We start from the raw sequence: 14,470 nt of genomic DNA, 5'->3' as shown, positions 1-14,470 counted from the left end.
GGTTATGCAGAGTTGAAAAGCGTGACATCTGCTTTATGTTGCTTTTAGATGAAGAATAATTTATTAATCTCCATTACATAGAGATTGCTTTAATGTTTAGGATAACATTGGCAATGTGTAATTACATCACACCCATACAGAGACGAGGTGTAATTGGTAACCTCGATCATTGATTTTATGCACTTTTTTGGGGGGCATTTTCGGCTTTGATTTCTAACAGGACAGCTAAAGACATGAAGGAAGAGAGAGAGGAGGGAAAGACATGCAGCAAAGGCTCTGCATGCACTTTTTCTGTTGAAACACACCATTATAGAGAAGTGCTATACAAATAATAATAATAGTAATAATTATTATTATCAGGCTATTCAAAAGCCTAAATTTAAGTGTAAAATAGTCTAAACCAGTGGTTTATGGGCCTATCATGTCTCCTTAATCTCCTAAATATAGGCTTTATGTTTTTAAACTATTAGACAAAGTCAATGATTTTGAGTCACAGAAAGTGGTTTTATTGTGAAAATCTAAACCGGAACTAATGTCTTACACGTGTCAGTTTTGACGTCTGTCACTTGTTGAACGTAGCGCACAAACAGGAAACCCCGCGGTAAGAATCTCCTTTTACTGCCTTCAGTGACGGACGTATTTTATATCTGTTTTCACCAGAAGTATTTGCATTCAACAGGACTGTTTCATTTCCTTTTGGTGTTAATTTGTAGGATACGCCCACATAGGCTGAACTATTGCTGAAAACCTAGAAGGGCTCTCATAACAAGTGGTTATCATGTCTGGCGAAGAGGCTCCAACTCTGCAGCAACAACCTGAGCAGGAGAAGAAGCTCGAGGAACCTCCGCGGTCTGCTTCAGACGCACCGCAGGAGTCAGGTAGTAGCCCTGCCGCGGCCGAGGAGAAGCTTCTCTCCTTCCGGTCTCTGGTCCTGACGGGTTACGGAGGCTATGATAAAGTCAAGCTGCAGGTGAAAACGCAAAAGCAGCCGCAGCTGGAGGCAGGAGACGTCCAGGTGCACGTCAAGGCGTGCGGGCTTAACTTCGCCGAGCTGCTGGGCAGACAGGGGCTGTACGAGCTGCTGCCCGCCCCGCCTGTCATCTTGGGAATGGAGGGCTCCGGGGTGATTGAAGCAGTCGGGGAGGATGTGAAGGACAGGAAGGTAAGTAGAGGCCTGCAGAATGCACTCACACCCAGAAATTGCCACTAAAACCCATGGACAATGTGCAGTAATGTGGTGTGGAGCGGCTTAGAATGTAGCTTTGATTTAATCCGTAGTTTACTGAAGTGTTTCTGGAAGGAGTGATTCTGGACTGGACACCTGCATCCTATTGGTTCCCAGTGGCACATGGGTTGTCACTGGTGGCCGAAACAAGATTGTAATCTTTTCCAAACACTAAACCAGATTTTTTTCCCCTCATGAGTTCCCCATCTTTGTTTTGTGAAAGCCTTAGAGAAATGAAGAAAACCTGTTAACTGTTGGGCTTTTGATGGCAGAAAACTAACAACGACAGCCATTTCGTGTCTGTTGATTTGTGGAAAAGTCTATTGATAAGATCCTCTGATTTCTCTAAAGGGTCGTAATGAAAACATTTGAGATGTAACGTTATGCTTTGACTCAAAATGCCCAAATTATTCACATGGTTGCATTTTCTATTTCCTAAAGCCCAATCTGATGTCTTCTAATTGTTCAACAGTCTAAAAAAAAAAAAAAATTCAAGATTGCAATGATATTGAACACAGGAAAGAAGATACTACTGACATGATAGACTGGAACAAACATTTGACACATTTGTCAATTTCTCCATTGATTGGCTAATAAAATAGTTGCTGAATTAATTTGTTGATCAATCAGTTATTTAATCAATTGTTTCAGCTCGATTTCTAACAATGTCATTTATTTGCACAACAGCCTTTTTTATGCTTTAAAACATCTCTAGATTAAGAGGTTGTACATGCAGAGTAAAAAGCAGAACCCCATGATAAATAACCTCCGTCAGTCTCATCCATTTATGTAATGCTGCAAAATGTAACATTCTGGCATTATGAATAGTTGTGATTGATTTACAGCGTGTCCTTGGAGTGTGCCAACATTTTTCTCGGCACATGATAACATCTACCTTCTCCTTGATAAGAGCTTTATGGTGGTTAAGTTTTATGGAGTTTTTGATTTATCAACTCTCATGAAAAAGTGCAAATATGCTATGAGTCTGCACCTCCTTTAAGTGCAGTCAAGTGCATACTAGTCTCTACTATCAGCTGTGTGAACAGGCCCATTTTCCTGAGATACTGCAAAGCTCATCGCAGAGCATCCAGAGGCCACTGGTTATGTGTACCAGGGTTGATTTTTATTCTTTCATTTAAATTTTTCTTTTTTTTTTAAATATGGAGGATGAAGCCATAGTGACTCATTGCAAGCATGACTTCATGTCACATGTATTTGCAATAAATCTCCCGTTTTCACTTGGGAGGTTGAGATTTGTTTACTTGCACTGTTACAAACAATCAAAGCAGCAGAACTTATTTACTCACGTTCGGCATGCGTACACTCATGCATATGGAAGACTCAAAACACTCATATTTGAATAACTTTCAGGACTTTTCAGCTGTGTCATTGGGTTTAGCAGAGGAGCGTTATTTCTTTTGTATGTAAATCTCAGCAACAGGTGACTCACAAAGAAATCTTTGAATAATAATGGCAATGATTTCATCCTTCCGGAAACTGAAGAAGCTTCTTGCTTTAGGATCTGAATAAATTGAACCGTGATCTGCTGTTCTTGCCAATGTTTTAAGTGAAGCATTCAGGGAGCTTTGCACAGTTTATTTCTAAATCATCGTTCCCCAACGCCTCGTATACCGATGCTTTGTCACGGCCCTCTGCGTTAGTTACCGACGCACAAGGCACTCACATGCACTACGTGCACATGGGGCTGGACCAGCTATTAGACAAAGAACAGAGAAGCTCTGGTTACAACACACACACACACACAGAAGGGGTGTGACCTCATTCTCTGTTTAGGATGCCCTTACTTTACAAGCTTTCTAAGCTATTATTAAGTTTGTGAGTTATGTAACATTGAAGCTTCTCCCTGACCTTCTGTGTCAGTGTGGAATTCCCCACTCCCCTCATTCCTCCCTTCATCCTTCTCTCAATTTTGAAGCACGATAATCCTATAAGGGGAGGGGTAGGTTCACAAAACATCCATTCGGAAGTAAGCACAAGACACCACAAATCTCCATATGAAATGGTCACGCTTAGGTTAAAGGTGCACTATGAGTTCCTGCATGGTTTCAGCGTGATTTCATTTTTGTCTCAAATTGTAGGCCTCTCTCCTTGATCCGCTGGCTGCCTGCTTCCTAAATACACTGCGAAAAAGCCCAGTCTCGGGAGACAATACAGGGGTCGTAAAGGTCAAACAAACACTAGAGGCACAGGATAGGCACCGAAATACAACAAAACACTCCAGCCAAGATGGTTGGAGGAGGGGTGGGGGTTAGTTACAGTTAAACGTGTGGTATACTAGCTCACAAAGTGGCGCGTGTCAATTGTTTTTTTTTGACAGCGCACGACAAAGCGGAAACAGGAAGCCTGAACAAGCTCCACGGGAACCGGATGCCAGGAATCTGAGTGACTGCAAGTCTCTTTTTTGAACGTACTGGGTTAAGATGATTATTTAATGGAGAATGAAAGGCTTGGTCCGACAAAGTAGGTCATCGAATCAAGTCAAAGCATTGACGTTAATGCTGCTGCCAGTTCTGCCGTTTACCTTTTTCTTCTTCTTCTAGTCCGTAGAAATTGCAAAGTCGATGGCCTTTCCTCATTAGCGCCACCTCTGTTCAGGAGAAGACTGCACCCACTGTCGCGACCACCACATTTGCGCACTAGCTCGGCTGCGGCGACTGAAAAAAGGCCTTTGGTCAGTTAGTCATGACAGTTACGGAAACACGGGGGGAGGGGCAAGCTTGCTCTGTTTTGTTTTGAATTTACTTGGAACGTCTACAGAAGTGATCATGCAGGAACTCATAGTGCAGATTTACAATTGTTGGTTAGTTTGGTGTAAGAATCCATGTGGGACTGCAGTCTGGGATACGTTAGGCACACAGAGCAGCAGGCAATTACATTAAGGGAAGTCAAAGTGTTTACAGAGAGAGGATGATCCTCTGGCTAGATGGAGCCAGGCTCGAGCAGCAAAGCCTCTCCAGATGAGGACAGTAGGGTGTGGCTGGTGTGGTGTCTGAGCCATGCTGGATGATGTGTTGACGGGAATCCGCTTGACGCTGTTTCTTGATTATTAAAAGGTTTATTTACATCAAAGAATTCAGCATCAATTTACAAGCTCTGCAGAAGCTAGGAGAGTGTCTCTGCCGAATTACACTCTGGCTCCCAGCTTCTTCATCATGGTCTATATAGTGTCTATGTTTATACAACATGTAAAGGAATGCGGGGTAGCAGGTATCAATAAGAGACCCCTGGGGACCTCTTCCAAAGATCCCCTTTCACTGAGCCTTCCACATCTGGTTCAACTTTGAGGCCTGTTCCTCTAGGATGAGCAACCTTTAGACCTTAGGATAAGCAACCACCTTTAGATTTAATGGCTGCATTCCAACATCTAGTTTGACTTTGGTGATGTTGAGATACTTCACTGGTTCATAAGACGCAGGGAAAGCAGACAGAGCAGATGTGGGATGTAGGATCCCAATTACAGCTCATCTTTCCAGACTCCAGATCCAGCATTACCTCGTCACAGACGTCTCTAAATGGAAAGTGTTGACGTCTAAAGATAAGGCCTCATAACTTAATTGATATTTTGCAAGACTAAGCAGATCTGCCAATAAAATCTTTAATCAAGTTAACGTGTGATGAGAGGATGTGTAGCAATGTGTTCTGTACTTAGCTCACTACATTATTTTGTCAATTTAGAGCAGGTGCCTTTTGATGTATTATGAATAATGTATATTTGATTATTGTATGTTTTCCATTGTGTATGTTTTCCTTTGTCTGCTATTAAGAAGTGTTACATCTGTTGGATTAAATGCATCAAAGAGGCAGCAAGAAGTAACATTCATCACACAGTATTTATATTTCCATGCACTATATAAACAGCAGGAACTGGGAGTGTAGAGTAACTGCTTTTAAATAAGCAACAGGTTTCCACACAAACTTTACTGTCTTACTTCAAACTTCACTTATCTCAGTTTAGTCTTGCATTCCAGGAACTGAGCTCAGCCTTTTTAAAACTGACAATCATGTGTTTTTTGAGGTCACCCAGCAGCTGTTTGAAAACATTTCATAAGTGGTTGAGACATTTTGTCGACCCCAAAAAGGAGCATCTGAGTCATCTGAGATGGAAGTTAAAGCTGGAAGTAAGAGCTATTAGTTATCTCACTACAGCAGACATATACAACATGTGTTTGTGTGTTTTTATTGTCTTTCCTTGTGTGTTTGTGATATTTGTGTGTAGCAGGAAAGGGGTGTGGCTCAGAGTTCTTGAGGCTATTTTAACAGGAAGCTGTGCAGCGTTGACAAACAGTCATCTTTCCTGAGCCTTTCACTGTCATGTTTCACCACACCACTGATAGTTTTACAATAGTGGGTTCCTGTGGAGGGAACCAGGATCAACATTTCCCACAAGCCCCCTTGTCTGAACTCATCTTGAAAAGAAATAGTTTAGGTACATGCAGCAGGTTTTATGTAATCTTGTTTAACGTACAGCCAAAGTGTTTTAAGCTGGTTGTGAGTTCACAAAGCCACTTTTCTGGACTCCTGTAAAAAGAATGATGTAGAGAGAAAAAAGCCAAATACACGGAACACATTTAGCGGTACACTGAGCTGAACTGGAACAATCAGTCAATCAAGGACAAACAAGGAAAATGTATTTGTGACCATTGCTTTTGTCATTTTTCAAGCAAAAATCGAACTCATTTACTGGTTCCAGCTTCTCACATGTTAGGATTTGCTGATTTGTTTGCGTAAAATATTATATATTTCAGTAAATTAGCCCAATCACCATCACTTGAAAATTTGAATGGCAATTTTCACCATATTATATGCTAAACAATAAATTGGTCAAGAAAGTATTTGGCAGATTAATCAGTGATGAAAACAATTATTGGTGGCAGGTTCCAGTAGTTTAAATGTTACCTTAAAGAACCCGTTAAACATTTCAAGGATGTTGAGTTGAGTTACTTCCTTTTGTAAGTAATATGTATGTTGAAAGAGCACAGCAGTGGTGTAATAATTTGCCCTGGTATCATTCAACTTCAAAGATACATCAGAAGATTTCCTGTCTGCTTGACCTCAATTTTCTATTTGACTGTAGCTCTGACAAGTGCAAAGTGCAAAGGGGTGGTGACACAAGAGATTGACTGATGGAAGAGGCAGTTACTTCTCTGTCTTGTGGCCTTAAAGAGTCAAGACTAGGGTTGCAAAATTCTAGAAATATTTAAGGTGGAACCTTTGGTACTTGGAAAACTTGAGGCAACAATGCAGGCTGTGTGCAAATTTAGGGATTAAGGGGAACAATTAATTAATAAAATGTTTTACAATAAAATAAAAAATGAATGGAAAACTCCATTCAAGGTACATGGTAACCGCTAGCTAGCAAAAACTAAGAGAATGTGTTAACAAGTTATCAACTTTGTACTTTGGTTTAGGCTACTATCTGCTGGTTAACTGAAATATAAAACAATATAAATTAGAATTACTCCGGTAATATAATCAAAATTTACATGAAAGCAAATATGCTTTTGGCCCAGAAGTTCATGGCAGTAGTGTGGGCTCCACATGTGATGGGAGAATGCACTGTTCCATTTACGAGGGTTGATTCTTATTTAATGGGCTGCCGGCCAATTATCTGTACATGTGATTTGAAGCGTGCACCACTGAATGCAGTGCATAGTTACAATTCAATTAAATGGGCATGCTTTCAACCAAAAGGTGCCATAAGACCCGCAGTCGTATTGAATTTCAATGGTGAATTTCTTCCCCAAGTAAGTTCACTATTAAAAGTTCCGCTTTTTATATTGAAATTGTGCAAACATAAACAAGCTTCACTTCCCTTGGCAGTTTTCCAACCCCTTGCAACCCTATTCCTAACACACACACCATCACCAGGGCGATTGCCCAAGTAACTTTCTCTCCTCCATCCCTCTTTTCCTCTCTCTTTCCCTCAGGTGGGGGACCGAGTCATTGTGATGAGCCGCAGTGGCATGTGGCAGGAAGTGGTTGTTGTGTCCGCCAACCTCACCTTTCCCATGCCCGAGCAGATGAGCTTTGAGGAAGGTGCTGCGATCCCCATTAACTACCTAACTGCCTACATGATGCTGTTTGAGATGGCTAACTTGAGGCCGGGCAAGAGTGTTCTCATCCACATGGCAGCAGGTAAGACACCTAAAGCAGTGATTGTATTCTGCACGCAACATCATTTCCCCCAGTTTAGCCCAAATAAAATCTGTGGTGTCTGAAATACTGATAAGCAACACATATTGAAGATCTCATTTTCTTTTTTTTTTTAATAGATCAGTGTCACTTGAAAATAAGACACCATAATAATAAATATACATCTCTCCTGCAAGTTATGACAAAGTGTGCCTTATTTGATCTGTTTGATATACAGTAAATATGCTGGAGAATTTGTGGCATTTAGACAACAATTGTGATTATTAAATCAACTGTTGCAACAGTTCTTTCTGTTTAAATCTTTGTAAATTTAATATCTTCTTATTTTTTACTTTGTTAGTTGGACAAAGCAAGCAATGGAAAGATGTCTAACAGGTTTCGTTCAAGTTTTTTTAATTTTTTCAGTATTTCGGACATTTCATAATCTATACGCTGAATTGAATTGAAAAAGATAACAGTATAAACATACACAGCAAATTAACATAAATTGGGATTTCAGCCACGATTGATCTCCTCAGACTAAGTCATTGGTTTCCATTATGTTGTACGGTTGGACAGACAGTCTCCCCCATGATTTAATTGTGACTTATAACAAACATGTCCCCTCAGTCTCCTGGGTAACCTGTTAAGAGTCACACAGGTAATCACTTCTCTGAATGCAGCAGCATTTCTGGAGGGAGAGGGAGAGGGAGGGGGAGGGGGAGAGGGAGAAAGAGAGAGAACTGCGTATTCGTAAAATGGAAAACAGGATCATTATCAGGCATGGTTGCTTTGGCAACTTCTGACATTTGCTATATTGTTAATTTCAACATAGTAAGATGGAAACAATTGACATGCATCTTAAAACAGTGAACTTTAACCTCTGCTTTCGCTCAGAAATAATATATATTTTTATTATTTTATCAACTGCTGTTAATTTTATAAATTTAAGCCAATTTGACATTTTAGTTACATTAAAAAATCACAACAGTTCTCAGATAACACGTTCTTATTTTAGTTATAATTCCAGATTGATCATGCATTACCTGTGCCTTACTCTGCTATGTTCTCTTAAGGCCGGTCCTCTCATAAAACCGTTGAGACGGGCAGTAAACCTCTTCAGGACAATACACTGTGCACAATAGTTGTTTAAAGTTATTAATGGTGATTATGGTATGACGGTATTATGTAATACCGGAGTGCTGGGAATTTTGACACAGTATATATCCAAACTTGTGAGCATAGATTAATTAAATATTTCAAAAATAAATAAATATTTCAAATTCCTTTGCTGCTTTGGAGTCACTATTTGCAAACGATAAGTATCATTTCTCATCACATAACATTAACATCAGATATTGGTGGGTAAAAGAATGATATGGTCAAGCTTTTTTTATGAACTCAACTGACTCCTTTGCCTTTTAACAAGTCACAAGTCTTAATGCCATTTAAGTCATCTTGGTTAGAAATATTTATTATATGTTTAAAGATGTTAATGCTGCTGCAACTCAAATAGCTCAGTGTTTATCAACCACTCTTGAGTCCCAAGTACACAGGTCAGTTAATATCAGCATCCACCTCACCCCCCCACCCTCTTTCTCTCTCACAATGGCCATGTTTCAGTGTTGTTTGGGTGGGTGGCTGTCAGCTGACCTGTTTCAATCAGCCACACAAGCCCGGGTGAAGGAGAGGGCAGGAACTGGATTAGTGTTGAGCCTGAACACCCAGGCCGCCATCATTGTGACAAACCTTGCACTGTTAAACGGTTAAAAGCCACAGGGATCAGAAAGCACTGTCTGCAGTTTCAGCTGTTTGTTCCTCAATCTTCCAAGGTTTCAACCACCCTAAAATCACATCAGCAACCACTTTAGAACTGAGTGTGATGCCACTACAGCCACTGGAGTTATTAGCAGTGAATCTGACCATAATCCTAGTTTTGAGTGACTGAGCAATACTTCACAGCCTGGTGAGGTATTTGCGTATTGTGTATTATCACTTAAAGCCATTGTAGTTTCACTGAGTATTTCGGAGAGGGGTCACACTGAGGTTGTTGTCTGCACATCTGTAGGTGGTGTTGGTTTTGCTGTTACCCAGCTGTGTCAGACTGTGCCAGATGTGACGGTTTTTGGCACGGCATCAGCCCCCAAGCATGAGATCATTGCTCAAGGCGGGGTAACTCACCCCATCGACTACCGCACCAAAGACTATGTGGAGGAAATCCGAAAAATCAGCCCGAAGGGTGAGAAAACACAGAAATGCACATAGTTTTTTAAGCACAAAATCCATACATCCTTACCTGTCTTTCCTGGCCAGTCATATTTTTTTCAATTAAATTTTAACACAATGTCAGGTTCTTTTGTGTGTTGATATGAAGACATAGAATGTTCCTCATCTTTATTTTCTTTCCATCCGTTTCTTTTTTTCTTTTTAATTCTGTCTTTCTGCAGGAGTGGACATCGTCCTCGACCCGCTTGGTGGTTCAGATACCCAGAAAGGGTTTAGTTTGTTGAAATCTTTGGGCACGCTTATCGTCTTTGGTAAGTGATCTTTGACAAACATGATTTCTTAGGTCTCCCTAATGTATTTGTATGTTTGCCTTATTTTAACTTCTTAAATGTTGATGCTTTTATACTGTTTAGCATAATTTCAATCAAAAAATGAAGCGACCTCAATGCTAGCTGACAGAGGTGGAAAGTCACTTAAGTATATTTACTGAAGTGCTGTACTTTAGTACAATTTGGTACTTTACCTGAGTTTTTCCATTTAATGCTACTGTACTCCACTACAATTCAGAGGGAAGTATTGTACTTTTATCTGACAGCTTAAATTGCAAGTTACTTTGAAGACACATTAATAAATAGGTATACAGGACATACTGTCTATTGCTCAACAAAACAAAATCCAAGGCAAAGATTCATCTTGGGTGCCAAAATTGAATTGGGACACAGTTTAATTAAATTCGTTTTTCATTATGTCTTATGTTCTACAACATACTGTAGCTATAAATGGCTATGAATGAATCTGCTGTGGTTTTTAATGTATTCTTTTCTATTGTGCATCCTTCTAGGTGCAGCCAATTGTGTGACAGGGCAGAAAAAGAACCTGTTGGCCATGGCAAAGACCTGGTACAACCAGCTCTCTCTCACCACGCTCAAACTAATGCAGTCCAACAAGGCCGTCTGCGGCTTCCACCTGGGCTACATCACTGATGAGCAGCTCATCAGCAGGACTATGTTCAAGCTGCTGGAGCTCTATGGCCAGGGAAAGATCAAGCCCCGCATTGACTCATGCTATCACTTTGAGGAGGTGGGTTTAATTATGTTTTAAATCTTAGATGTGAAAGAGGTACTGCATTGAAGCATGCATGATTGGACCGTTTGGGCTGAGGTGAAACAGTTTCTATCTTCTTATTGAAGGCAAAACTTAAAGATAAAGAACTTAAAACTTAGATATCTTTAAAAAGCAAAAAAAGAAATAGTCCTTGTCTTTCGGTCATGTTGGTAAATACACTTATACACTTTCTTGCTGAGAGTTAGATGAGAAGACCAATACCACTCATAGAAATGAGAGGTGTATCAATCTTCTCATCTATCATCCATCATGGACAACACCTCTCACCCCCTACATGACACTGTGGGGTCCCTGAGCAGCTCCTTCAGCAGCAGACTGATACACCCATGGCCGCTGTCAGACTCTACAACACCAACACCACCTGATAATGTTGTAGTTTCTGTTCCTGTTTCAATTACCCACCACCCGCACCATGGCTCTATGTATATTTTTTATTATCTGTGTTTATACTTTTCCTTTACGAGTACTTACTTTTTCAATATTATATTATGGATACACTTCAATAACATTTATATTTTGGTTACTTACTTTTGCTATATTATTTAACTACATATTCAATTCAATTCAACGTCACTTACTTCCTTACGTTACAATATTTTTTGTACTATGGTCACCTCACTTCACAGTACTTTTTATACCAAGCCACTTTACATTCATTCAGCACTTTTTGCACATTGTCTGTTGTTTGCCTGTTTGTTTGTTTGTTTGCTTGTTTGTTGGTTTGTTTTTATTGTGGAAAAAACTGCAGCTGTAACAAGTGAATTTCCCCAGTGTGGGATGAATAAAGTATTATCTAATCTAATCTAAGCCTTGGTAAATTAACATATTTTTCAATATGTCGAGTAATTACCTAAATGTTTAAATACTAAAGAAGTACTTAATTTTTCTCAGCTGCACACGCACAGTATAAACAGTAAAGTATATGGACTTCACACAGGAGGAGCTCCACTGAAGCTTCTTCTGCATCACAACCTTCTGGTCTTTTCCTCTTTTGCATCACGTTAGTACCCCCATCAGATGAGTCAGTACTTAGGGGCTGTTGCTAGGTGACGGGTCCACTGTAAATGTCTCTGTGGCATCTACTACTTACGAGGATAGCTCTGTGTTTCAAGTTTCTCTGGCTGGCTTTGAGAATATTCAGCAGAGATACTGTGACCATAGATGGAGCCACTGTGTTCATTAATCTACCTCCATAATTTGGCTGATGGGTCATTATCGGTCAAATATTCTGTTCATAATTGCTGTTTTTTCAATAGATTTTATTTATTTAACATTTATGACAACATACATTTCCAACATGATGCTAAAAGCAAGACAGTACAAATGCATAAGCTAAAATTAAGCAGTAAAAATGTTCGAAGCATAAATTACATCAGTACAAACTAACCCAAACACCTCCGTTTTGCTCCTCTGTCTTCTCTCAGGTCACTGATGCCTTCAGGCGCATGCACGAACGCCAAAACATTGGAAAAGTCATCCTTCTTCCTGAAGCAAAGAAGGAGGAAGAGAAGCAAAAGTCCAGCCCTGAACCGGTAGAAAATGTGGAAAAAACTGAAGCCGCCGTCAACGACAAGAAAAAAGAGACCACAGAAGAAGTTTAAGCCGAGGATTGAGTAAGCGTGTTTATTTGAATGTTTTCAACCGCCTCCTGAATGCGTTACCTAATTATACACTTGTCAAAAGAGAAGAAAAGCAAGATGCCATGAATTCTTTGACTTTGTCAGTTTTGATGATTTTGTCTTGCAATATGTCAATATTGTAGTGTCTATGTTGGGAACACTTGTTTTAAATAAGAATTAACTGTATTATTGTACATTACGTGAGTACAAATGCCTTCTCATTACAGATGGTTGTTAAAGAATTACATTACACAAATACATTAAATTCTGACTTCCACATTTTAGCTACCCATAACAACTCTAAAATAAATATTTGAAATGACAACAAACCGGTGCCGGTATGTATAAAGCTTCTAAGACATGGTCTTAAAAATGGTCCTACATGTATACATGATTATTTTTAATAGGGAGCTGATGCAAGACACTTATCCTTGAAGGGAAACTATCATTTTTTTCAACCCGGACTCTTGTTTTCTATGTTTTTATGTCTAAGTAACAATGCCAACAATCTTTGGCATTGTTCCAGTCTTAAGCAAGAAACCGTGTAGGTTAATAGGGCAATTGTCCAGCTTAGATTTACCTTCACAAAAGTGTTCCTTTTGCCACTGATAGGCTAAGATTACTAGTCTTAGTATCTGATACACAGTATGTAGTGAATCCCTTGAGATCTGGACCTTTTAAACCTCTTTAAGACCTTACTGTTTAACCAACAGCTCTGGGGTTGCTAGCGCTAAACTCTCCAGACTCCATTTATAAAAGCAATTCTTTTAGTGTGTATAGAGCCAACATATTTTCACATGTAAATCTGTAAACTATGTGTTTATTTCAACCAAAACTAGAGTTGTGATGGTTGTAAAAGATGAAAGACAACCAAAAATGGCTTTTCATAGTTTTATTTGGTTTCTGTCGACTTCAAATGAAGTGTATTCGATGATGCTAAAATTACTGTTCCTTTACATGGAGTCTGGTGGGTTTAGTGAATGCAATTTCCCAGATGTTTTTATGTTTTAAGAAAAAGGATCTTGTTCTTTAACAGAAAGGTCGCCCTCCCTTAGAAATCCTTTCCGTAATGTTGTCAGACACTTTGAATATTAATCTAAGCCTGTCAGTGGCAAAACTAGCACTTTTGTGAAGATATATACAAGTTGGACAATTGCCTTATTAACTTACATTGTTGCTTGTTTGGCTGCAGCCGACTGCAGCGATCTTGCTTAATACTGGACCCAATGTCAAAGATTATTGTTCCCATCAGTCAGGAGAACTTTTGACGAGTATTGGTTAAAAAAAAAGTGTCTTCATTCACACCGGCCCTGTTCTGTCTAACAATGAAAGATTTATCTCCATACTTACCTGAAATACTTTTCCAAACTTTGGGTATTTTCTTTTATCAGCATGATTCATTTGATGAAGTAAGGACTAACTGTAAGTAAGTTTATCAACCCAAGCCTGTTTTATCAGTAAATATTAGCGTAAGACTTGTTATATAGTAGTGGCCTAGTAGTGATCGTTGTGGTTTCATGGGTTGTGATACACTACTCCTATTACTATTCCTTGTTAATGATTGTTGTTGGACAATAGTCTCTCTTTGGAAAGCCAAGGTCAGTATTGTTTTCTAGTTTAAATTGTTATCATTTGTCTTGCATATTAGTGCCAAGTTTAAAGCCATCTTTCACCACTGCCGTCAAGCCAACTGTGAATAACAGTTAGTGGGACTTCCCTGCCTTGGCACTCTTCGCCTGTGAGTTTTCTTCCAAACAATGTCAAGCTGAACTGTTTGGCAAGCCATGTAAAGGCAGGCTTTCTTGCCTCAATTGATTAAGATGCTTTCTGAAATCGTACATTTCCACTTTGAAATCAAAAATTAGGGCCGTGTTTACGGAGGGAGTGGGTTGAAAAGAAAAGAGAAATTGAGATCATGCTTTGCTTTAATGTACTTTGTGTTTCTGTACTCAATACATATTTAATATTGATGGATTATTGAGCTTCCATGTACTTCACAGTAATCGTTATTATGATTTTCTTTTTAATGTTTCTTTGAATGGGTGACCCTAAATTGTGGGGTCAGAATGTTTTATCCAGCTGTGGGTCTAATTCATTGCTGTGATGCAGAAGACGCTGCTGA

General features: G+C 39.4%; 1 protein-coding gene across 1 annotated transcript; it reads left to right on the top strand.

The window, feature by feature from the left end:
• The first annotated feature begins 558 nt into the window (after positions 1–558).
• Positions 559–14,203, top strand: LOC117936823 (synaptic vesicle membrane protein VAT-1 homolog). The gene is made up of 6 exons (XM_034860231.1): positions 559–1,162; positions 7,174–7,381; positions 9,447–9,617; positions 9,826–9,915; positions 10,446–10,684; positions 12,154–14,203. The coding sequence occupies exons 1-6, from the start codon at positions 779–781 to the stop codon at positions 12,328–12,330; spliced, it is 1,269 nt and encodes a 422-aa protein (XP_034716122.1). The 5' UTR covers positions 559–778; the 3' UTR covers positions 12,331–14,203.
• Positions 14,204–14,470: the final 267 nt, after the last annotated feature.

The sequence above is a fragment of the Etheostoma cragini genome, chromosome 21 (assembly GCF_013103735.1).
Source record: "Etheostoma cragini isolate CJK2018 chromosome 21, CSU_Ecrag_1.0, whole genome shotgun sequence".
NCBI lineage: Eukaryota > Metazoa > Chordata > Actinopteri > Perciformes > Percidae > Etheostoma > Etheostoma cragini.
Note: the sequence above shows the minus strand (reverse complement) of the source record. Positions and strands in the feature narration are given on the sequence as shown.